Source organism: Diadema antillarum, unplaced genomic scaffold (genome assembly GCF_040938485.1).
Source record: "Diadema antillarum isolate AM-2024a unplaced genomic scaffold, OU_Dant_1.0 seq00000474_RagTag, whole genome shotgun sequence".
NCBI lineage: Eukaryota > Metazoa > Echinodermata > Echinoidea > Diadematoida > Diadematidae > Diadema > Diadema antillarum.
In genome coordinates, this window is record NW_027271441.1 from 100,584 (window position 1) to 127,495 (window position 26,912).

The window sequence follows — 26,912 nt, forward strand, 5'->3', positions numbered from 1 at the left end:
TCGCGCCGTGCAGCTGAGGGTTTATGACGTAACAAAGGCTCCTATATTATACAAATATACTTGGCCTTGAGAGTTTCTTGTTAAAACTATGGGCCTCGGTGACTCCAAACTAGTACTATTCACTGAGGGGCGCAGCCCCGAAGTGAATAGTACTAGTTTGGAGTCACCGAGGCCCATAGTTTTAACAAGAAACTCGAAACTAGGCAAAGTATATTTGTTTTATATTTTGGATCAAAAATTTGAATAAAAAGTGAAAATCATTTTATATAGGCCCCATAGGCTTAGCCGCACTGCGGCGGCAGCGCAGCGCCTGCAATACGCAACAGTGCGAGAGATCGGAAATTGAAAAACGTAGTAGCCGTGGCACCGCCAGAGTTGCCCGTCGCATGTATCCAAGCGCTCGTATGGCCGCTGCACACCTGAACACTAGAATTCGGGACCGGACGCGGACGGGTACACTTGATTGTAAAGAAGGGTGATTGTGACATCATTTTGCAAATAGTATACTATTTGCAAAATGTCGTCATAAAAGTGACGTCATTTTGCAAATAGTACTTCATGGAGTGTCAAACACACAAACACTCTAAAATAGTTCAAAATACCTACAATCACGTGAAGCTCTTTTAACCAATCAGTGGAAGACAAATTTTTGATCCAAAATATAATGGGAAATAGGGCGACTTTTCATGCACACAATGTTGTAAGTACGTAGGGCCTATGGATGGATATCACTGATATCTCTATGGAAGAACAAGATCAGTGGTGGAAATGAGCTGCATGCTTGGCGGAGGTCTGCGCTCTCAGAGTGCTTTTCTAGTTCTGATTGATTCTGACGCAATCCGTAAAGCTTGCGGGGAAAGAAATGGATAACTAAATTGGTTGCTTGCAATTGTCATTTTATTGAAGGAAACATTAAGCACAGAATTAACTAGAATGATTATATTGCTACAAAAGTATAAAGCCTCTTTGTATGGTTGATTTTTAGACAGCTACATTTAGTACATTGAAGGAAACATCCCGAACACGAATAACTATAGAATGAAAATATTGCGATAGAAGTACATTGTGTTTCAATTCATACGCCTCTTCTGGGGTTGATTAGACAGCAGCCTCTAGATCCATTAGTAGAAAAAAATATTGACAATGATTGAGTGTAAAATACAATAACTTTCAACTGATTGACAAATTGCCTAAGGTTGATTAGACAGCAGCCTCTAGATCCATTAGAAGAAAAAAAAATATTGACAATGATTGAGTGTAAAATACAATAACTTTCAACTGATTGACAAATTGCCTAACCTATAGACGTACATAAGCACTGCTTTGATCAGTGTTTAGATACGTAAACAACGAACAATTCAGTGCTTATTTACGTCGATGTAAGTCAACTTGTCAATCAGTTGCAATAAAGAAACTCGACGGAATAAGGATAAAATAAACATGTAAATATTTTGTCCTTGTCTAAAAATCACATCATTTTTTTTATTCTACCAACCATATACACAATAGTAGTATAAAATATGGTTTTACGCTGTTTTGCCTCTGTGTTTCATGCACAGTCATTAGGAAGCCTCTTAGTTATTACAGGTAGCCCCTTTCTTGTAATCCTCGAACACCCGCTGCCATTCTACCATCTCCCCCTTCCAGTCGTTGTAGCTTTCCCGCCATTCTCTCTCCTCTTCCGTCATGCTGCCTGAAACATAAACCACACCAGAAGGAATACATCACAGCAACTCAACAAACAAACATACTCGATAATATTTCAAACATCCACCAACACCGATGCTATACAGTATGTCCCCCAAAAGAATTACAACGGAACCCTCCGCAATGATATCTTTAAAAATAGTGAATCAATCTAGATACAAATTCAGGGTATGAAACTATAACTCATTGCCCACATCCTACAGAAAACCCCTTCGATTTGCTTCAGTGTCAGAGAGAAATGAGGAATTTTGCAGAGGATGTCGGGAATCTCTTCCCTCAAAGTTCTGTCTATTATTCACACACAAGAGCATCGAATCGCTAAAATCGGAAGAATTAGACTCATGCCGCGACTAAGTGCTACTTTTAGGGTCTTAAAATATAACATTTTAGCTCTATTTTGCAGAAATTTTGCAGAAATCCCCAGTCGATTTGGCTAAGCGGTCACAGAGAAATGAGGATTGTTGTAAAGCATGTCATGAGTCCGATTCTTCCAAGTTTAGCACTTCGATGATCTTGTGTGTGAATAATAGACAGAACTTGGAGGGAAGAGATTCCCGACATCCTCTACAAAATTCCGTATTTCTCGTTGACCACTGAAGCAAATCGAATGGGGTTTTCTGTAAGATGTGGGCAATGAGGTATAGTTTCATACCCTGAATTTGTATTTAGATTGATGCAATATTTTTAAAGATATCATTGCGGAGGGCCCCATTGTATTTTTTTTTTTTTTTTGGGGGGGGGGGGGACATACGGTACAACTACTCCACTTCCTCAACTACCATCAAATCCACTACCAACACAAGACGCCAAGATCATATACACTATAATAACTATACAAGGAACTTTCTTATTCATACATTGTTCAACCGAAAATGAGAGCGTCAAGGTCGAATGAAGACTCTGGACCAAAGCTGTAAAACAATTATGGTAACCAAATTCTATCCACTAAAACGGAATCGTACACGTGCACGTGATCAATTAGATGTATTGTGTAGCGATTAGAATCATACTTCTTCTTTCCAAGCCAAAAGACAAACGTCAGACAATGTCAAGAAAGTGTAGCGTATAATGATTAGAGGATTCATGTCTGTCTTACTTGTAAAGATCATGAGAGAAGGTATGTAGTGATTCCAGAAGCGACATCCCCTCGCTCTAGCGGCTCTTCCCACTCCCAGTTCGAGGGATAACTCTTTGTGACTGAGCTCAGGGATGGTGTAGAGAGGCCAGAAATCTTCCCCGTCTCCTCGGGGAACGTCCTCACTGGGTCTGCTGGGATCTCTGCGTCCAGTTATACAACAAAGAATTATTATTCGTATTCATTTCTTTATGGGTATCAACGTGCTGTTATTCAACCGAAAAAAAGAAGAAATTAATGATGTCATTATTGAGACCGTAACGGTTAATATCCGTTTGTTTGGAAACTACGGTGTATTTCATTGGATTTGGTCCACTCTAATAAAAATATGAATAACGACATACCAGAAACTTGTCAGTAATAATATCCAATCCTTCGTAGATAACTTGTTCATAGGGCAAAACAGGACCCCACGCTGCTTTCTATCGCTTCACATCCACTGTCGATCTTCACTAAGTTGTATGCGACCGCTTGAATATTTGAATAAGTATGTGCGTATCCCAGTAATCTATCGAAATCAAATTTCCTTTCATTTTTCTTCACATTGCTCGGTTACGCCTAGAACAAAAAACAAACAAACAAACAAACAAACAAACAGACTTCTAAACAAATATTTTGCGTGCTGATAACATCATCTGCCAATGAATGTTTAAGTATACTTAATTGATTTAAAGGCACTGAAATGTTAATGTTAATCATTATCATAAAACAACATGCACGTTGCACTCAGTCTAGTAAAACGCGCAGTCCAGTGTCTTGTGTTCTGTATTTTAGTGCTTAAAGCAATAATCGAAAGATGATGTCACTGCCAGAACTTTGGTTTGAAAAGTTGTTGTTGTTATCATTGTTGTGTGTGTGTGTGTGTGTGTGTGTCTGTCTGTCCGAGTAATCTAGAGTGAAAAGGTAGAAATATTATCATTACTATAAGATATATGACACGTATTTACAGGTGTAGATATTTATTTGACCACATAAGCGATGATGAGGGCATCATAAATCAACACAAGTCAGCAAACATTTGCATTATATAGTTCCCCTTCGACATGTTGACTTTTAAATAAAGAAATCTCCATTTCAAAATTACAACAAAATGGCACTTGTAAGCTCTGAGCACTTAGACTTGGCTCCATATCTTTTCCTTCCTAAAATTAATCCTGTCGGGACCACCATCTCAATCTTGAATAATTACAAAGTTAACAGGCGACGTGGCTCTTTTTGAAGCTCCATTTGCACTCTCATTTTAGACAAAGGATATTAAAAAATTCTACAACTAACTCCATAGGTCTACTGCTCATCTTAACCTTACCCTGTTGAGAGAAAGAAAATGTTCTGCACAAGTCCTCATTATTTGCACTTAATTGGTTTGGTAATTGTTTTAATTATCTAGTTACGTAAATATAACATTTGGTGGGGGTGAAAACAGGAGCTTACCCTGACTTCGCAAAGTTTGTCCAGAATTCCATGAATTTAACGGAGAGGGCCTTTTCTTCCGCGGTTATATTGTGTGCTCTGATGTTATACAGCTCGTCAATGAAGGGCATCCCAAAAACAAATGTCAAGTCTTCCCCGTGGCCCGCACCGAGCCATGGAGTGTAGGGCACGATGTCTCCGTACTGTAAAATGCTCCTGTATGGCAATGAACATGTCATGAAAACAGGTTGAGACATTTCACCGGATCAAAGGAATGATTCGCGATGATTGCAATGATTTATCAAAATAAAAAGAAATGGCAAGAAAAAGTTAACAGTCATCAGGTTACATAGTGAGGATTACTTATATCAATCACGAAAAATAAGTATTGAATATCATGGTGACATTAGAAAACTGTTTTCAAAATACGTGAGCACTTGAAGTATTCCTACCATTATACTATGTTATGTTCTAATGTTATTCTGACCTTATTCTTTCAACAATATCAAACGAAGATGATACTGAGCATACACACATACATACACACAGAAACACACACACACACACACACACACACACACACACACACACACAAACACACACACGCGCATATAACTCAGTTTACACGCTATGACAAGGGAAGTATAAACCAAACTGCGTACTGAGATGGTTCGTGGGTCATGAGATATTTGTATACCGTCCCCCCGGCGTTTGCGTGTTTCCTGATCACGTAATCCGTCGGAGCGGCGAAATAAAAGTCGGTTCCCAGGTCGACCACGGACGAAAAATAGTCTGCCTCCGGGTCATCGGCGATGGTCCAGTCAATGTACTCCTGGTTGATAGAATCCCCAAGGATATCATCGCTTAACCCGTGACTCCTAAAAAAGTTGACAAAGAAGTCGAATGTTGCGCGATCGACCACAGGCGGGCTGGGGGTGCCAATATAACCTGGAAGTAAGAGGAACGGAATCAAAGTTCCCTCGTCCTTGGTAACCCCAGCGAGTAGCGGTACCTTCGCAAAGTCTCCCATCTCGTAGAGGTTCGCAGGGGTGTCTTCCAGAAATGTACCATCAAGAGTAACCGGGTAACCCACGCCGATATTATACAACTGTCAATACGGAAAGAGACAAAGACGGTAAGAGACGGAGATACAAAGAGAGAGAAAATAATGATAATAATGTTGTTGTGACAAATAGCAATTCCACATTCTTAGGCATTGTCTGGACACAAAACTGTCCAAATAGAAGTGAAATCATCATTGCAATGTTTCCATACAACATTGTTTTATATCTTTTTCATTTATTTATTCACTGGTACGTTAGAGCGGTTAAGCCCTCAAAATCATGAGAATTGTGCAAAATTTGACTAAAGTATGAAACTTTCACCAGTGTTAGTACATACCATAAGATTCATTTTAAGATCGGGAGGTAAGTCTGATTTGACCTATGATGACCTCCAGAGGTCAATGAACTTTGAATATCAGAATATTGATGTTTGGAGGCATTTGTGAATGATAGGCTTAGATCTTGGTTACGCTGCACTAAATATGCATTGGTACTACAAATCTTCTGATTCCACAGGACATCGACAGGTTTTTACCTTTGACCTCTGATGACCTTTAGAGGTCAATGACCTCAAAATACCATAATATTGATCTGTGATGTTATTAGTTAGTGATAAACATGGTTAAGATGTGCAAAACAAGCATATCTGTTTTGCAATGAAACTGTCTTCATATTCCAAAGAGCAAAGACAGGTTTCTAACTCTGACCTCTGGTGACCTTTTAGAGGTCAATGACCTCAAAATGTCATAATATTGATCTGTGGTGTCATTAGTTAATGATAAACATGGTTAAGATGTACAAAACAAGCATACCTGTTTTTACAAGAAATTGTCTTCATATTCCAAAGAGCACAGATAGGGCTCTACCTTTGACCTCTGGTGACCTTTAGAGGATGTACAAAACAAACACAATTGTAGCCCAGATGGCTACTAGCACATGTTTATAATAAAGAATAAAATAGAATAGAATAGAATAGGATAGAGAGTAAAAAAAAAAACACAGAACACTGCAGTCGTTTTCCTAGACACTCTGTGAGGTTATGCTCAGTCTTTTTCCTCTTCTTGGAGTTTATGAAACCGTTTATCTTCCTTCCAGCTATTTCCTTTCTTCTTTTTTTTTGTGGTCAAAACCACCTCTTCCAAGAAAAGTCTATGGTCATAGGAATTTATGAGTTTGATGTTGGCTACTTTCCCCGCTAGTGGTCAGCACTCTCCACCCCCAAAGTCCCGCGCCAAATTACGGGGAATGACGTGATGACGTGTTTTTGCCCTCTGATCCACAAACATAAATGACCCTCTGAGTAGGAAGGTGGCCCTCCTGCCAGAATTTATCCCTCTATTTTAGCATTTATTGTTCAGTGGAGTGGGTCAAACAGGAACTCCCAAGACAAATTCAGGAATAATGACCCAGAACAATGATGACGTTGTTTGCCATAAGGACACTGATATTCATTTGGTTTATCATTTTGAAATACAAGAAACAATAAAGTCTTTACCAGTGGTTACAGAGAACAAGTGAATGAAGAAACTAAAAGACAGTGGGCGAGTTAATCAGAAATTGAGATGAATCATAGAAAATTGAGTTTTCACAGAAACGAATAGGAGGAGCAAATTGAACATTTGACCAGTAAGGAATTTATTTTTAGTGAACACCACACCCCAATATAAGATTGAGCCAATGAAATGCTGTAGGAAAAGGAAGTTTGTAAGTAAATTAGTTATTAAAAAAAAAAAACATGTCTCAGCCGAAAAATCAGTTAGAGTGGCAAGCACAGTGGGAGCGGCTTCATACTATGTAGTGAAGCAAAGGCTGCAGAGTATTTTGGAACTTTGAGGAACTTTGAGAATAGTTGGAGACCACAGAGATAAAGTCAGGAGTTCCCCTTTCTTGGTACATCATGCCCCCCCCCCCCCTCCAAGTCAACCAAGTAATCTTTATCGACGTTGAATGCACCATCGACCTACGCTGTGAATGTGATGAGGATCTGACTGTCATGACTGAACCGGCGAGCAGCAGGACATTAGGAAAAACTATGAGTCACGATAAGACAAAACTTTGGTTTACGCCAATATGGAGTGCAATTTGGAGTGTCATCGGAGATGTTGAAGCGCCCTGTCAGACCTCTTTTATTTATCCTTTACATTAACGACATGCCGAATTCATCAAGTGCTGATGATTCTAATGTTTTTTTATCACATTCTGATCCTAACATGTTAATCGATGTTTTAAATGTTGAATTGGATAAATTACTTCAATGGATAAGAGCAAATAAATTGTCAATAAATATCAAAAAAACTAAATGTATGATTTTTAGTAACTCTTTGGAAAATGTGCCAAGGAATGTTTATCTGAATGACACAGTTATTGAAGAAGTCTTTTCAATCAATTTTTTAGGTTTGACTATTGACCGTAAACTCACTTGGAATTTACATATTGATTCCATAAGCCGTATTATTTCAAGAAATATAGGTGTTATAAATAAAGTTAAATTTTATTTACCCCAAAACGCTCTTTTAATGTTATATTCATCTTTGATTTTACCTTATTTGAATTATGGTATACTCGCCTGGGGAAACACACATTCTTTTCATTTGGAAAGACTACTTTTGTTACAGAAGAAAGCTCTTCGTATTATTTGCAATGAATCGTGGAGAAGTCACACTGATGTGTTATTTCAAGAAAACAAAATCTTAAAGGTAAAGGATTTGTATTTTCTACACCTCGGACAATTCATGTACAAACTTATCAATAAATCTCTCCCATTTGTGTTTGAGTCCATGTTCACTAAAAATAGAACTGTTCATCTGTATCCTACCCGGCAATCCAACTCATTTCATTTGCCATTAACTAGGACTATGTTTGCTAAATCTATATTTTTTTTTACTGGCCCCAAATTCTGGAACTCTCTCAATAATAGTATGAAACAAGTTCTAAGTTTAGATACATTTACATTCAAATTGAAGAAGTTGTTCATAAATTCCTATATAGTTGAATGAGTTGTATTTTAGTTACCCTTAATTTTGAGCTTCCTTTTTTATTCGTTATACTCATTCTTTTCTTTAATCTATTCCTTTCTACATTATGTACATATACCTCGGTGATCCATCGCACCATGTGCCTCGCGTGTGCAGGAATAGACCCTTCATCTCCTCTCCTTTCTAGCCTTTTCCTGTCCTCTTGTCTCTTTCTGTTTCTCCCTTCAAAATAATTTCCTCTTTTCCTCCTTTTCCTTCACTGTGTTTTGTTTTTCTCTCTCTATCTTTCTCTTTACAAGAGAGGTTGCTTGTGTTTGTTTGTCCGTCTGTTTGTTTGTTTTTTGTTTGTTTATTTGTATAGGGCTGTATGTGTTGTGCACCGTTTATGTCCAGCTAATTGCCTTTTGATGTTATTTAGTCTTTTTGTCCACGAGGAGACTGCAAAATACAAGCTTAGCTTTTTAGCATGTCTCCTCCATTTCCTGCAACTTTAGTTTTGATTCAATAATCTCTTGCTTTTTTCATGCGTAGTATTGTTAGCTTCACGTATTTTTCTTTGTTACGACATTGTATTGATGTTGTGTTATTTTGTGTATGAAAATGTTGTTGGAAATGAAATAAATGAAATGAAAGTGGAGAGTGATAGTGACGAAGAGAATACTGACAGCGTGACGGCAGACCGCTCAACGGACGGCCCAGTCACACTGACGAGATCGACAATGACATGCAGACGAGGACCACATTCGTCGACCGAGAGTAATCATTTAAGAGGAATGACTTTAATTTACGTTTGAAGACATTTCAAGAGATGTAGTAGTCTGATATGTTATGGGGAAAATCGTTACTGTTTGCAGTCTTGTGAACATACTTTTGTATCTTTAGCGAAAACTGTTCGAGTACGTGGACAGTGATAAGTAGGCCCCTATAAATCACTCTGTCGAGTAAATCATATATGAACCAAATGGCTTCTTTTGAACATGTATTGTGTTGAAAAGTTCTTGGTAAGAAGCTTTCTTATCATCTCGTGCATCCTGTACTCTATGTGCAATGCTCTCATCATAGAGACAAGCTTGCCTTCACCCTAACTGTTTAGATATTGCCAGTGGAAGACTCTGATGATCGCATACAGTGGCTGTGCACCTATAAGAACGCTGGTCTGACCTCAGGATGTCTATCCAGTTTAGTCGTGGAGGAGATCTGTGTGCCGATCCGTGCAATGTCGTAGGCTCAATCGCGTGCTTCACTGAAGACGCAGATGCTGCCCTGTCTTGAAAGAGATCGAGGGTATAGATCTAGACCAATTTCAGCAGGTTACACTGAATCATCACTTGCTGGCAGAGAGTCTTAACCGGATCATGCAGGTGATATTACCCGCTGCCAGCGTACCCTGATTCACACATTGGATGCAAACCGGATGGCGGCCATATTGGAAACAACCAATATTTGGGCATGGGGGCACAATTCTCGGCCATCAGGCCCAAGTGTTAAGGAGTATCGAGCATAAAGAAGACAGTTAGAGTAAATAGTAGTTCCTCTCCTATTTGGAATTGAGGTACCTAAACAAGTCATTGAAAAAATGCCCCAAATTGCCTGACGTAATGACCCAAACTTAATTGGATGACAATAGCAAGTTGCAAGACACAGGGTTGCTTCATGTGGAATGCATGTTATGCCTCACAGTATGTCGCTTTCCAGATGGTCCATGACGTCTCTGCATGCTCCAGGACCATGAGTCATTAATCGGAACCATACAGCCCATGAGCTTGACACTGACCAACACAGGCCCGCCAGCTCGAAACTAGGTAGCATTGCCCATCAGCCTGACACTTGGGCAAACCAGGCCCAAAAGAGCCCGACACATGGGGGGGGGGGGGGGAGGGGGAGGTCCACAAGACCTACACTGAATAGATTAAGCTTTCTGATAAAATTATAACACATATATTAATCTCGTGGGCCTTGTTTTCCTCGAGTGTCGAGCTCGAGGACCGCACAGCTTGTGGGACTATTATATTTGATGTCGAGCTCATTGACCTTGTTCATCTAGTGTTTAGGTCACGGGATGTATGACTCGTGGGCTGCTTAACTCATGGGCTGTACGACTCGGGTTGTTTTGACTCGTGACGTACATCTGATGAGGTGGGCCTGTTGTTTTCTGGTTGGCATCTGTCACCCTTTCATCCAGTTCAAGGGACTTTGCCATATGCCTGTTCACAAACTATTAAGCATCAACCCAAAATATGGTATTCCTCACCCCACCTTCAATTTTTAAGCATACAAATTTTGTCCAGTGCAAATTGGATAATGTTGGACATAATTTCATGCAAGCTAGTCTGCATAACTAACCCAAATATAAATATTATATTTGAGGTCACCGCCATCACTGAAGACACGTAAGCTTCATTTCTGAAGTAATTGACCGCTCACATTCCTGAGACCCGTTACTATGAACCAATGCTTTGTGGAATGTGCATACATACTTTGATTATAACGTCAAGGCGTGATTTGTACATGATTAAACATTTAGGATTAAACCAATGAAGCCAAACATCAATATTTGCAATCCTACACAAATTTTGATATTCTAAAAGTCTGACCTCACGTTGTCCTTAGAGGTCAAAGTTGGATATACACAGGGTAATGACCAATGTTCTGTGGAATGAGAAGACACTTCTTGTAGTATAAGTGCTAATAGCATATTGTATGATTGCACACCAGGGCCCCATTTCATGAAAAGTTGATATGATAGCAACTCTTGCTGGAATGGCAATTGTCATAGTAACGACAGGAATCCAGCTTCCTGATTGGCTGTTGCTATTGGAAGTTGCCATTCCAGCAAGAGTTGCCATCCTAACATCTTTTATGAAATGGGGCCCTGGTATACAGTTAACCATTGAATATACATCAAATATCAATATTTTGATATTTTGAGGTCATTGACCTGTCACAGTCCTCAGAGGTCAAAGGCAGAGACATGTATAATATCCCTTGATCTGAGGAATAGGAAAACGAATCAGTTGTAACACAAATGAATTTTTAGGACATCGTTATGTTTTTCATCAACCAATTGCACCAAATATCAAAATTCTGATAACTTGAGGTCATTGACCTCTGGAAGTCATTAGAGGTCAAAGGTAGAAACCTGTCAAGGATCTATGGAACATGAAGACAATTCCCTTGTAACAAAAATGAGTTTTTAGTACATCATTACCATATTTAACATTAATCAATGATGCAAAATATTAATTTTTATCAACTTTTGAGGTCATTGACCTCTGGAGGTCATCAGAGGTCAAAGGTAGAAACCTCTCAGGGTTCTATGGAGCATGAAGACAATTCCACTGTAACAAAAATGAGTTTTTAGTACATCATTACCATATTTAACATTAATCAATGACGCAAAATATCAATTCTTATCAACTTTTGAGGTCATTGACCTTCGGAGGTCATCAGAGGTCAATTCAGACTTACCTCCCGATCTCAAAATGAATCTTATAACATATACTAACACTGGTGAAAGTTTCATGCTTTAGTCAAATTTTGCACAATTTTTCGGCTTATCTGCTCTACTATTAGCAAAGGCTCATCCAAAGTATTTTTTTTTCTATGGAGCTCTTTTGATGAATGCTTGTAACAAAGTAGTGAGGAAAGATAAGCTCCCATTGGATATTTGACACGAACATAAATAATTATGGTGTGAAAGTATTCCAAATTAAAAGAGTTATCGGTACTTCAATGTGTTGATTGCTATAGAAATATACAATTATCACAACGTGCCTAACTGGATAATTCTGAGTCGTATTTTTATAGTATTTTTTTCACACATTAATGGAACACAGGATGGCAAGCATCAGGATCAAATGAGTTATGTTTTTCGCCTTTTGGTTTGTTCATTAACGAGAATGATTTTCGTTGATGTTAATGGAGTCGGGACCGGATTAATGTCCAATGTAGCATTTTTGAATATCTTTATTCAATGTTAGTTTGTATATATGACTACGTTTATATTTATCAAGGTATGAGTTTTCAGTATGTGATTTTACATCATTGTAAAGTAAACAGTAATTCAGCCCATTGCCTGTCATGTTTTACTGTAGACGTTTTGTTCTTATCAACGAAATACGTAGGCCTACTTAAATTCACTGAATTCAATATAATTTTGTGGTAACAATGAATTGATAGTGTTGAAATGCACAGCTTAAGTTTTATTTACGTTTAAAGATTTTTTTTCTTCACATTAACCTACAATGAAACATGTTCAACTCTAAATTCATTACAACCATTTCCTGAAGTTCATGCACGGGACAGCAAAATACATCACAAGGGAATGCGATGAACGACAAATTGGGAGAAGACTTAACAGTATACACTCTAAATTCGTTGGATTAAAAAGTAATCTAACATCAATAATATAGGCCTATATGCCCTATACTTTTTAATTACATAACCTATGAAGGGGAACAAGAGCGTGGTCAATTGGATCGACAGTTTAAAGGGATGGTACAGTATTGGTGGAGATGAGAATTCAGTAGTAAAAATAAAAATGTAAATTTGCTTAAATGTAACGATGCTAACCGTGGATTGGCCAAATAAGTGAAAATAAAAGTTGAAATGATCATGTTCTAGTGGTTAAACCATATGATAAGTCATTTACTTTACAAATTCATCATCTTGTATTATCAGCTAGTTCTTTCTTCTTCTTTTTTTTTTTGGATTTTGAGATTTTAAAGTTTTGACTATTTTAAATATTTTCATGTTTGTCTGCTGGTATTTTGTTCTATTTGGGATGGGACCGTGATTACGGCTGCGAAGGTCATTTTATAAAACGATATCTATGAATGTTTTATTTTTTTAAGATTACCTATTTACTGTACTATATGTTTATATGTATATGATGTAAATACATACATATACACTCAGAAAAAAAAGTAAGTAAACACTTTTTCGAGGTCATATTTTTCATAGAAGATTTTCATGAAAATCAATGTATCAAATACCATATTAAAGGTAATTTAATTGGCTATTAAGCTCATAGGTTAATTTACAAGAAAAATTTACGCATGAGTTAGCACATTCGTTTTTTGTCCTCTAAAGCACAAAATCAAAAATTGCAAAAATTGACATATTCTCTTTCATTTGCAAATGCCCTTCATGATAACATTGACAACAAAAGACAAGTTTAACACAATGACAGACATGAATTAAAAAGGAAAAATGAGTTTTTGTTCTCTTTATCTCTTTATTACCTCTAAGAAAAACAAAGTGGGAAACTAAAGGGGAAAATAAGAATTTACTGCCAAGTCAAACTTCAAATGACGTTGGAAAAGCATAGAGGCGGTTTAATGAGCAGAATTTCTTTATTTATTTCTTTTAAACTAGTGATTTAAAATCCATGTGACAATTTCAAGAACCAAACATTATTTACAATTTCCTAATTTGAAAAAAAAAGCTCAAATTTGTACACTTTTTGTTTATCATTACTTCTTCTCTTATTTCATTTGAATTTAGATTTGACATAAGATGCTTTATTTTCCTCCATTATTTTTAGCCTTCATTGGTATTTTAGGCTTTAAAGATATCATAGAGATCAAAGGTTTGTTTTTGCAACTTAATTCATGTTTCTTTTTGCGTGAAATGTGTTGTTCGTTCATATTGTTCTATGGAAGAGCACATACGCATGAATGGCAACTTGTTCAGTTTTGCAATTTTTACTTTTGTGACCTGGAAGAGAAAAACAGTGGTGTTCACTCATGCTGTTGACCTACCTGGTTGATAGCCAATTAGATCATCTTCAATACATGGTTTATAATACATTAGCTTTCAGCCAAATATTCAATGAGAAATCTAAACTTAAAGAAGCGTTTACTTTCTTTTTTCCTGAGTGTATACATATATATATATATATATATATATATATGTCACCGACGGGACAAACAGGCGTCCACTCGGTATTTAAGTAAATACAAAAGAAATATAAATATCAAAGTGGGAGAGCAATTTTCTAAATCTGTTGTTCAAATAAGAAGACTGGGGGAGAAAGAACGACGCATTATTAGCAATTCTTTTAAATTGAATGGTGAATTTATTTATTCATTTATTTTTTAGATCTGAATAACAATTACAAAACAATACATTTTTTTTGGAATACAAGAATACAAAGAATTAAATTAAAATTTAAACCTAAAACAACGCAACACTGTGTTCAAGGTGAAGAGCTAAACCATAAGAGCTACACCATCTTCATCGTGATCCACTCAGGCGTCAAAACAGGAGACAGACAACAAAGTCCTGACAAACTCCGTGATGGAGAGAGTATGCCTCAGCCACCGATATTAACTGGTGTTAAATGTGGATAAATTATCCACAAAACAAGCGAGAGTGCGGGGTGTCCGGTAACGTTGGACTCGGATCAGCTCAGTGGATCAAAGCGTTCTTTTGTTATGATTTCTTCTATGACAACAACAAACGATTGCGCATGCGCATTAACAAAAATACACAGAAATAAGCAGTAGTAAAGGGGGCACACGTGTTGAAATATTTTGTATCATAACACTCACCCGCGCTTTAAAATTATTGTTGTCCTCAACAATAAGTGAAATTTGACCAATATGAACTAGATGAACAAAGTTATTACATTAATATGACAAACATACTAGCCTGCATTAGACACTGAGGTGGAGTGCTCGCTTCCATAGCGTTGTGGTTTCCTCCTTGTTCTTGTTGAGCCTCGACATTTTTCTAGAGTCTGTGCCGCTTCCTCGACCACAAGTTCCTCTTCCTCGTCATCACTTGAAAACGTGCAGGCAGTAAGTAGATTTCGATGGACCGTTTTGCAATTGCCTTCGTCGTTACGTATGACATAAACGTCCTGTTGTGGCATTCTACTTTCTACAGTCCATGGAGTTGCCAGCCACCTGTCTGCGAGTTTCTGCCTACCAATAATGGCTTTATTGGCTAATAAAACTCTGTCGCCTTTGCAAAACGGTGCTTCTCTCGCTGCAGTGTCGTAGATCCCTTTCATTTTCTTGCGGGCAGTGTCCGCTTGTTTCTCGGCAGTGCGATAAGCTTCCCGTAGCGTGTTGTGTAGATCGCCAACATAGGCTGATACTTCCTGGGGCTCGTCTTCATCAACATCGTCGTTTCCAGCCATGAGATCGAGAGGAATGCGAGGCTCACGCCCAAACATCAGGAAGAATGGCGAGTAACCGGTACATGAATGCCTTGTGGAATTGTAGGCATGTGTCATTGACTCCACATATTCTTTCCAGTTAGGCTTCTGTGAAGGTTCTAGTGTTCCAAGCATGTTTAGGAGAGTTCCGTTGAACCTCTCAGTCATTCCATTCCCCTGGGGATGATATGGAGTGGTTCTGCTCTTCTCCATGCCAAGGACTTCGCAAAGTTCCTTAATTAGAGCTGCCTCGAAACACCTGCCCTGGTCGCTGTGAATGCGTTCTGGTATGCCATAATGTACAATGTATCTACTCCAAAGTGTCTTTGCAACAGTTGATGCCGTCTGATCCCTGGTGGGGAAGGCTTGTGCGTGTCGGGTGAAGTGATCAGTTATCACCAAGATGTTTTCTAGTCCACCTCTTGACGACTCCACGCTTAGGAAATCAAGGCAAACCAGTTCAAGTGGTCTCGTACTCTTGATCGGCATCAGTGGGGCTCTCGATTTGCATTCCTTAGTCTTCCTGACAGTGCATCGTCGACATCGTGAGATATATTGTTGGACAACAGATTTCATACCTGGATAGAAGAATCTGTCTTGCATGAGAGCCAGTGTCCGCTCAACACCAAGGTGGCCCATATCTCGGTGTGCTCTATGCAGTGTCTTCTTCCTCATGCCCTTCGGCAGAACCAACAGCTTGCGGTCATCCGGCCTGACATACCATAGTACTCCCTCTTCACAAATCTCTAGACGATTCCAATGACGAACCAGCATCCTCACAGGGACCTTTTCCTCCTTCAGTTCCCGTGATTTGGGTTTGTTGCGCGTCTGAAGCAGCTCAATGACGCGCTGTATAGTCGTATCTTGTCTTTGACATTGGGCGATTTCACAGAGGGACATGCCTGGAACCACCGTTGAAGCCTCTTCCTCTGCATCACGCACTTCCATGGCATTGACTTGAACAACTTTTACTGGCGACGGGTCCTCTTCTGTGCGACTGGTTCCGGAACAAGAGAGATCCAACGTCCTTCTGACATCCTCTGACGAGAGTCTTGAAAGACTGTCAGCATTATCATTTGACTTTCCTGGTCGGTACTTGATATCGAGGATACATTGAGCCAGATCATTCACCCAGCGTTGACCGTGCGCATCGAGGTGTGCCTTTCCGAGCACATACGTTAGAGGATTATTGTCTGTCACTGCAGTCACCTTCCTACCAAGAACGTAGTCTCGAAACTTCACGGTTGCCGCCCAATGTAGTGCTTTGAATTCCAGCTTGTGTGCTGGATACCTTGCCTCTCCGGGTGATAAGCTTCTGCTGGCGTAAGCAATCACTCGCTCCTTCCCGTCCTGTTCCTGCGCTAAGACTGCTCCTAGACCAGATATGGATGCATCAGTCTGTAGAATAAAAGGCAGTTCAAAGTCAGGGTATGCAAGAATTGGAGCCGATATCAAAGTCTCCTTCAGACATTGAAACGCTTCTTGACATTGCGGGGTCCAGACATCTGCTACGGCTGATCGTTTGCCTGGTTTCACCTTGCTTCCAACCAGAGCGAACAATGGATTAGCCTTCTTAGCATAATCTCGAATGAAGCGTCTATAGTATCCTGTAAAGCCGAGGAAACTTCTGACTTCCTTCTTCGTCTTGGGAATAGGCCAGTCTTTCACGGCTGCGATCTTTTCCGGGTCGGTAGCTACGCCTTCCTCTGAAACGACATGCCCGAGGTACTTCACTTCTTTCCTTAGAAAGTGACATTTACTTGGTTTCAGTTTGAGGCCATGCTGCCGCAACCGGGTGAAGACGTGCTCCAGTCTTTTCAAATGTTCCTCCAGAGTAGAACTAAAGATGATTACATCATCTAGGTAGATCAATAACTCGCTGAGATGCATGTCACCGAATACCGTATTCATCAAGCGCTGAAAAGTCGCTGGGGCGTTCATCAGTCCAAAAGGCATTCTTGTGTATTCATACAGTCCCATTGGAGTAGTAAAGGCCGTCTTCTGCCGGTCCTTTTTTGCCACTTGGACTTGGAGATATCCTGACATCAGATCAAGGCTTGTGAAGTATTTAGCTTTGTGCAGCGCATCCAAGGATTCATCAATTCTGGGGAGGGGAAAGGCATCGCGAACTGTACGGGTATTCAACTTCCTGTAATCCACACAGAGCCGAATTCTACCGTCTTTCTTCCTGACGATAACGATCGGCGATGCAAAGGGACTTTTACTTGGTTTGATGATCCCGGCTGCTTGAAGCTCCTTCAAATGGTCCTTCACTTCACTGAAGTCAGATGGGGGAATTCGTCTGTAAGGCATACGAAAGGGGGTCGGGTCAATAAGAGGGATGTCATGGACTATTGTGTCAGTACATCCAAAGTCTTCCGGGCCCTTGGAAAAGACATCTTCGTTTCTCTGCAACAGTTCCTCCAGTGCCTTCATTTCGGGAGGCGTCAGCTCACCAGTCGGTAGGTTCAAATCAGGAATCTGTGTCTTGACTTCTTGACTGAAAATATTCACCAATATCTCTTGAGGGGAGGCATAGTCTTCCAACTCAATTTCTTTGCCATCAGCTTCATTTTGGATCTCCGGCATTTGAGTTACAATTTCTAACTTCCCAAGTGGTGTATTTCTGTTCAAAGTCATTGTGTTTGCAGACATGTTGGACACTGTTACCGTCACCTTCTCGTTTTCGACAGGAGAGAATGTAGCATCTACTTTGATACCGTGCGAATCATAGCCTTCGACCAGAGCCATAAAACTGCGCCCACGTGTGCACTCTGGAGTACTGGCCCTGATTTCCATGCGCTGTCCTGGATTTATTGTTAGCGGTTTCTTTCCCTCAAACCGTATATCTCCAACGTATCCAGTCTCGTCAGCAAGATCAAGGCCATCACAGTTCAATACCTGGAACGCCAAGAAGTAGGGAGTCGACATCTTCTTTACTTTTCCCATGAAGTCCTTTCCGTACATCGTGTGAATTCTGTCACGGGATGCACGTAGAGCATTGGTGCCTAACAAGCAAGATACTTGTCCATCCTGTCCAATTCCTGGGACTACCAAAGCCGGCACTGATTTCACTTCAGTCCCGAGCATTTGAATGTCTAAAAGGATGATACCGTCATGAGGAATGTCTTGACCTCCGGCTCCTTCTATTCTTACAGGACTTAACTGGACTTCTTGCTTCTGGAGGTGGGGGTTGCTTAAGACAAAGTCTTTTGTGATCGTCGTTACCTGAGAACCAGTGTCTAAGATAGCCATACACGGTTGACCACAAATTATCACCGTAGTGCTGTTCACTGGTCCTATTAACGATTCACCATGGCCATGCTTCACCTCTCCTCCTTTAGGGCTGCGTTGCTCATATACTCCTACACCCACAGATCGCCCTTCATCTGCGGGTCGTCCTAGTTTGACTGCGTACGAAGGGTTGGGCAGGAGCTGGCGATGTGCCCAGGTTGTCTGCATCGGTAACAGATCAACAGTTGTCGGCGGGTCTGTCTTTCTCCTTTGTTAACTTGTTCCTTTTCTTGAAGCCGCTGTTCAAGACTCTTGATGTGACGGTGCTGTTCCTCTATCGTTTGATGAAACAGATCCATCTGTCTCTCCTGAGTAACGGCCAGCTCGTTCACCATCTTCACAACTGTATCCAGATCTTGGGTGTTTCCCTCTTTCCCTTCCTTCGGCCTGGTCTGCTGTCTGTACACTTGGGCTGAGGCAAGTTTCTCTTCCGCACCGATGACCCGTAATTCTTTCCGAAGCTCCCGGAATGACATGTCTCTTGGCCTCATTGGTGCCAGACGGGCTCTCACCTTCTGATCGCGTAAGCCGTACATGAACTGTGTGGTCAGCATAGCGTCACGGACCGACTCTCCACAGAGGGCTGCCTGGTCACCACGATCTCGTGCAGCCCTTAGTTTAGCCTCTAAAGCTACTGCGTACTCCGACGGCGTCTCATTGGTTTGTTGCGTGCGTGAGTAGAAGTTTGCCATGGGTGATGATGTGACATCACTATCCCCATACTCATCGAGCAGTTCTCTGAATGCCCTCTCGGCCGACAGTTCTCCTCCCTGAAGCTCTAGATTCAGGACCAGGTCACGAGCCCTACCACCCGTGTGTCTGACGACTTCGTTAAAACTCGCGCGGGGAGAAATGTTTCCTCTAGAATCAAGAAGGTAACGCATGTCACGCACCCAGTCATCAACACTCATACCCCCTTTACCTGTAAACACATTAACACTTTTCAACTGCTGTGATACAAGGAGCGTCGGGGTAGAGCTGGAGTAGCGTCCATGATGAACTTCTGGGGCAGGCATCGGGTCGAATCCGGCCAGCTGTAGGGGTGATAGACTTGCTGTCGTCATGCTGGGTGTACGTTGAGAAACGGGGGTGTCACATGGTGATCCATTCGGCGTGATGGGAGACAGATGCGGTGGTCCTGGTGTACCCATCGTGGTCAGGTAGTCCTCGGTCCACAGTCCACAGTGTTGCGTTGGTTTTGTTTAAATCTTTATGAATTTAGTTATAATATCGCTAAAACACAAATTGCAATGATCGTTCTTTCATTCAATCTTCCCGGGTTTCGGCACCAAAAATTATGTCACCGACGGGACAAACAGGCGTCCACTCGGTATTTAAGTAAATACAAAAGAAATATAAATATCAAAGTGGGAGAGCAATTTTCTAAATCTGTTGTTCAAATAAGAAGACTGGGGGAGAAAGAACGACGCATTATTAGCAATTCTTTTAAATTGAATGGTGAATTTATTTATTCATTTATTTTTTAGATCTGAATAACAATTACAAAACAATACATTTTTTTTTGGAATACAAGAATACAAAGAATTAAATTAAAATTTAAACCTAAAACAACGCAACACTGTGTTCAAGGTGAAGAGCTAAACCATAAGAGCTACACCATCTTCATCGTGATCCACTCAGGCGTCAAAACAGGAGACAGACAACAAAGTCCTGACAAACTCCGTGATGGAGAGAGTATGCCTCAGCCACCGATATTAACTGGTGTTAAATGTGGATAAATTATCCACAAAACAAGCGAGAGTGCGGGGTGTCCGGTAACGTTGGACTCGGATCAGCTCAGTGGATCAAAGCGTTCTTTTGTTATGATTTCTTCTATGACAACAACAAACGATTGCGCATGCGCATTAACAAAAATACACAGAAATAAGCAGTAGTAAAGGGGGCACACGTGTTGAAATATTTTGTATCATAACATATATATATATATATATATATATATATACATACATACACACACTGTATAGTATTAACTGTAATTTACCGCAAAAGCTTTCTCCCTTAGTTCGTCAGCATCTTGGAGTTTGAGGCAGGCAACCAATACTTCGGAGGTGGACGTATCGCACCCGAAGGTGTCCCCCAACTCTCGGGAGAGCCTCCTTTCCCTCTCTGGGTCGTGATTAAAAGCCCATGGACTAAGGGCAGTGCCGCTCTGTTGAAGTAATAGATGCACAAATGAACAAGTATAGAAATAGAACAAAAGGCATAAGCTTAGTCAAGAAAGTTCTATCTGACTTTTGGCTCCAATATCGTTCAAAATAGAACAAGAAGAGAAAGTTTCATACAGCTAATTTCAAACGCGCTGTCTTCAATCTGAATTACAAGATTCTCATCTATTGTACATTATTATTCATAATCTTTCAGTAGGCAGTTAATTATACATAAATACACTTACGCTAACATATGTATGTATACACACATTATATAAACACACACACACACACACACACACACACACATGCACATGCACACATATACATACACATATGAAGAGTTTCTTTCTAAAATGTGCTAAATCTACAAAATCCCAAGTCCTGAATTGTTTACAAATCATTGTAAATACGTATGTTTTCCGAGACACTTTTTTTTTTGTAACCAAGTATTTATGGGACACAAAGTAATTGCATGGAAATACCTGTAAGCATGTTGAATAAAGATCCAGGTCTTTCTCCTTTGTGACCGTGCACCTCAAAACGAACATAAAGTCGCACACACTGATTTTGCATGAGGACTGAAAATAAGCGAAATGGGTCAACCTAGCCGAACTTGACTTTTTCATATTTTCTGAAAGAGCGGGTCTTCTTTAACATTATGCTAAAATTTGGTATCATAAAACGGGCAGGAAAGTGTTTTTTTTTTTTTTAGCAGTATATCTCGAACATTTTTGGTAGAATAGTGTGATTAGGCGTGTCTTTAGAGTCCCTTTTTCATTTCTGAAAAACCTTGTCCACACTCTTCACTTTCAACTCTAATAACTTTTGAAAGAATAGTGCTACTGCTTTAAAAGTCGGCATTAATTATGAACAGAATGTGTTAATGAGGCATGCTTAATTTCAATTTAATCTGATAATCCCTTCATTGTTGTTACTCTGGTGGTTTACTTCCTGTTTTTTGTTCCATTCATCGCACACCCAGCACAGTTTGGTAAAGATTAAGCGCTTGAATAGACACTGTACTTCAGAGCCTCTTTTCTCAGTTCACACTTTTCCCGAGTTTGTGCTTTCTTCCCAATATTTAGATAGGTTAGGAGAGTCCATTTGATTTGAGTTATACATCATTTTAAAGCTTAACGTCTGCTCTTTCAGAATATGGTCTTAACTAAAAATTCATGTCTGGCGACTTTTATTTGTTTTGAGGTGCAGGGTCACTTATACCATTAACTCTTTTGATGCCATACAATGAGTCACACGTGCACAAATTCTGCACACAAACTTATGAACAGGCAATTAATGTTGGCACGCTGAAGGTTAAAAGGGGTTTAACATTTTGGGAAGGAACTTTTCACAGCTTTCATTTCATTTCATTCATTTGTTTAAGCACGGCAACATACTTCAGTCCGAAGACTGTTCTTCCGCAGGTCCGTGCGGATAAAATACAACATGTAGATATACAGAAATGAAAAAAAAAAAACTCATATATAAAAACAACAAAATCATAGAAAACAGAAAAACATGGTGTGAAACTACGGCACACATTTCGGCACACACACACACACACACACACATATATATATATATGAAGAGGTTGTTTGCAAAAACCGTTAAGTCCATATTTGCCAAATGGAGATATTTGCGATTAAAGGTCAAGAAAAATAAAGAGAATAAAAAGAAAATTTTTGCTTCTTTTGACCATAACTTCAGAAATGTACCTTTAGTGTAGTGAACAATATATCATTTAAAAGGTATTATTTTATACTTTATGACAGAGACCGTACTTCAAAATCTTCAAAAATGGACTTATCGGTTTTTGCGAACAAACTCTTCATATATATATATATATATATATATATATATATATATATATATATAATAGCTCTTCTTTGAGGTAGACTATTTTGATCGACTTATTTCGCCTTAATGAAGCATAACTATGTGGTCAATGGGTTAGACACGTCCTGGATTGTGCTATAAATGCTATAAAATTGAGACTGCCGCGCTCACCTGCATGATCGCTTTATTGAAGAAGCTGCGGCTGAGCTTGGAAAGGAGATGGAAACTGACGCTTGCCGCCCCGGCACTTTCCCCGAAAATCGTGATGTCATCTTTGTTACCATCAAAAGCTGAAAAAGGGTTAAGAGTAAATAAAGTTGATTGTTGCTGAATGATGTACATATATCAAAGTGTGTAAGGCTTTGGTTTTTGCATAGTTATTATGCGTGCATGTTTTACAGCATTTGTTTTGTCGCATAAAGCGTTAGAGCAATCAGGCAACCTATAGGGTGATGGCTTACTTACTTCCTGTGGTCATTGAGAGACAGAGAGAGGAAGAAAAAAAAGTTGGCTTAATGTAACTGAATCGCTCAAAAAAGATTCTTTTCCTACAGCGAAATATAATTTACAAGGACAGAATTTAAAGTAAGAGCTGAGTTTTGACAAAGAACCACATTAACATTATGATAATTAAAGCCTTCGAGTCATGTTTGATGTCCTGTTTGCATGGAATTTAAACAACACTTTTCCATTTTAATAGCCGAAATTCACTTCTTCGTGTTTACTCTCTCACATTGTCACTAAAACGCTGTCCTGTTCCTGGCCCATGCCCCACCCCACTCAGGTGGTCACCTCTACCGCATGAGCGTTCCATTTATTATTACATGTATTATTTTTTTTTTTTGGGGGGGGGGGAGGGGGCATATATATTTTGCGGGCTCAATTCGGGAAAAGGATCCCGAAAGTCGTTGAAATAGGGGGTCTTCTCTCCGAAAATATTTTTGATTAGAAGCAGTACTGTATCGTATTTATTTATTCAAGCGAGGGAGTAAGAAAAAAGCATGTTCGTGAATAGCCTGTATTGTAAAGAAGATGGTAATATATACAGTATATACATATATACATTAAATTTCTACACACAAAGTAAATGTAAATTCCAGTAAACAAAGATAGTTAGATAGACAGATAGAGAGAGAGAGAGAGAGAGAGAGAGAGAGAGAGAGAGAGAGTAAAAAAGAAAGAAGTGAGTCAGTTGATAGATAACATACTGGTATGCAATATATTGGTTGTAGTCTATGAATTTACTTTTGTCTTTTTTCTGATATCAAGGAGATGAAACACCTCTCTGTCAAATTGGATACCCCATGCTGGTTTGGATTTTCTTACCCTCGATGTTGTTATAAACCCATTCCAGTGCAGCGACCTGATCCAGCATACCATAATTTCCAGGTGCCACATCGTCCTCTGGAGAAAGATTGAAGGAAAGAAGGAAGAGAGAGAGAGAGAGAGAGAGAGTGCGACAGAGAGAGAAAGGGACAAAAAAGTGGCATGCAGCGGTAGAGAAAGGTGAAAAGACAAGGGGACATAAGACAAGAAAGAATGAAATTGAATAAGACAACAGGACACGGTGTGATGCTGGAATACCACGAAAGAACAGTTTAAGTTATCATAATACATGAATATAAGAATTTGAAAGATGTTATGTTATACATAATGCTGAAAACAATTCTTTCTCAATGTCAATTTTTTTTTTGTATCTTACTTATTACACGTCTTGTACGTTTCTGAAGAGTAAAGAGTTTCCGTGCAATTACCACATACAAAAGTACAATAATTTATGATAAATGCATTAAAATCATACTGTTTTAAAGATTTACAGATATTGTTATCAATGGCTAGTTTCTTTTGGATAGCGCTTAAACCATGAGATATCTCGTGGTTCTTATCATCGAGTTAACTTCAAGTTATCTTGACTACACCGTATACTATAACTACAAGCTTATTCTTGATACCAGCTTAACTTGAAGTTAAGGATCACTGTCTGAACGCAACTATTAGTAACATGCAGACATGAAAGTTATGCTCAGTGTTAGAAAGATACATTCCAAAGTTTATAGTTAGATCCCAAACTAAAGTATGATTAGGTCTATTCAAACGAACATGCAAAGGTTGGTTGCGTAGACAAAACGCGTCAACATTTAGCTAGGAAAAAAAAAGCGTAGTACGTTTAACTTGCTTTATCCACTATCTCGACAGGACCATGACCAAAAGGACAAAATGCCTTCATGTACAGGTTCAACTGAATAATAGTCATTAAGTTATTTTGTTATTTGAAAACAATGAGGAAAGGGCCCATGCTATGTGCTATATTGCTCTAAAGTAATAACGCAAGTAAATTGACAGTCATTCACTCGCTGCTATCGCCAAAATACGGAAAAGGCGTACATGTACCTGTTGAAAATTGTGCGAAGACGCCCAGGCGATAGTTTATGGCCACGACTATGACGTCACCGACAGTGACCAATGGGATACCGCTATATTCATACGTCATGGCTGATCCACTGGTGAAACCTCCTCCGTGAATCCACACCATAACAGGAGTGCCAGGTTGCTGCAATATGACATATATCTGCCCTTGTCACACAAAATTCATGCAAAATCAAAGTGTTCATTTATGTATATGGTTACCTTTTCCATATGAGCTTATCTCTTTCATTTACCGAGTATGTATATGATATTTAAGTAAAAACTTTGTGTGATATTGCCTTATCTCATCCGAATAAAATTAGAAAAGATGGTCGCGCTACATCTCCCGTCCTTCTACTTACCAATGACATGGAAAGCAACATCTTACTTTTACAGATATCATTTCTTTCTGAACACAAAATAAGTATATACACACTCATTTCATCATTATATAATTATATATATATATATATATATATATATATATATATATATATATATATATATATTATTATATGGGAGTGTATGTGTGTGCCTCAATCCCATATGTTAACCCGTTGAGGACGAGTCCCGAATATACTCAGGCAGGTGTCTATGGGAAATGCGTGTTGTAGCAAAACCAGTCCGTCCTCAACTGGTTGATGCTTCATTCAGTTAAAATTACCCGTTGGCTAGGGGCATAGATGTTCAAGTACAGACAGTCCTCTGACGTGACGGGGTATAAACCCCCAAGTCCAAATGGATCTTGCGCACAGGCCGCTGAGAACTCGGTAGCATTTCTTTCGCCTGTCCACGAAGCCTTTGATAGTGGTGGAGCGAATCGCTCTGGCGGCTCAGCATAGGGCACTCCCTACAGAAGAAAAAAAAAAAACCGTACCTTCCATATCAACACTAACACACTATCATACCGTAAACATTGCAAAACATTATATAGTAAATGCTACTCAAACCTCTTCTCTCCATCCCTACTGCTTAGAGAAACTTTACCTTATTCTAATCATTTGTTTTTCACACACACAAAAAAAAAATAAGTTTTTAAAGAGTGACGCAAAGAACACTAGAAAGTATGACCGTATGATAATGTCGGTTCATGGTGACTTACCAGAAAGACGTCAACATCACGAGTCTTATTGATAAACGTGTCTTCGCTGAAGCGGACAGTCCTTCCGACGATGATTCCCTCATTGACTGTCACTCGAGGATTTTGTGCACCCACCGCCTCGAAGACAGTGAAAACTGCCAGTGTGAAGAGAAATGTCTTCATTTTAAAACTAAACTGTTGCTACCATACAGTTGTTTGTTGCTGTAGCATATTCATACGAGCAATCGAGGAGGCAGAGTCGAGTTCCTTCATGCAGGAAAAGCTCCGATTTTCCTTTTAATAAACGAACGTGACAATAATTGTGACCATCGAAGCATGGTCTTAAGTAAGCACGTAAGCAAACAGAGTCGTCTGACTTGCAATTTCCCACATTCAATAGTCCCCATTCTCTGTCATGATGTGTATTGACCCAAATCTTCATCATCTACTACAAACAATATCCATCATACTCACTCTATCACGCACACACACGCATTATTCTCTTATTGTAGATTCTAGTACTAAATACATATGGGAACAAGGTTAGCCTATTACGCATATATTATATACATCTTAAATAGCTTCATTTGCGACATTCGTGTGCTCCCTTAAAATGATAAACTGAGCATGTCGTAGACATGATTATAATGCTTAAAAGTGCGCCAGTA

At 39.4% G+C, this 26,912-nt stretch overlaps 1 protein-coding gene across 1 annotated transcript; it reads right to left on the reverse strand.

The window, feature by feature from the left end:
* Positions 1-1,462: 1,462 nt before the first annotated feature.
* LOC139733394 (acetylcholinesterase-like) lies at positions 1,463-26,427 on the reverse strand. Its single transcript, XM_071644224.1, has 10 exons — positions 26,266-26,427; positions 25,828-26,013; positions 25,149-25,308; positions 24,084-24,161; positions 22,929-23,047; positions 20,753-20,920; positions 4,915-5,360; positions 4,274-4,468; positions 2,804-2,985; positions 1,463-1,693 (listed from the first exon to the last, which is right to left on the reverse strand). The coding sequence occupies exons 1-10, from the start codon at positions 26,425-26,427 to the stop codon at positions 1,575-1,577; spliced, it is 1,815 nt and encodes a 604-aa protein (XP_071500325.1). The 3' UTR covers positions 1,463-1,574.
* Between the last annotated feature and the right edge of the window lie 485 nt (positions 26,428-26,912).

Bases quoted from the DNA above. Each gene is read 5' to 3' on its own strand.
- LOC139733394 (XM_071644224.1), bottom strand. From the start codon at position 26,427: ATGAAGACATTTCTCTTCACACTGGCAGTTTTCACTGTCTTCGAGGCG. The intron at 20,921-22,928 runs GTGAGCGCGGCA...TTACTTCAACAG, and splicing joins TCAATAAAGCGATCATGCAG to AGCGGCACTGCCCTTAGTCC. The intron at 2,986-4,273 runs GTAAGCTCCTGT...AACTGGACGCAG, and splicing joins ACAAACTTTGCGAAGTCAGG to AGATCCCAGCAGACCCAGTG.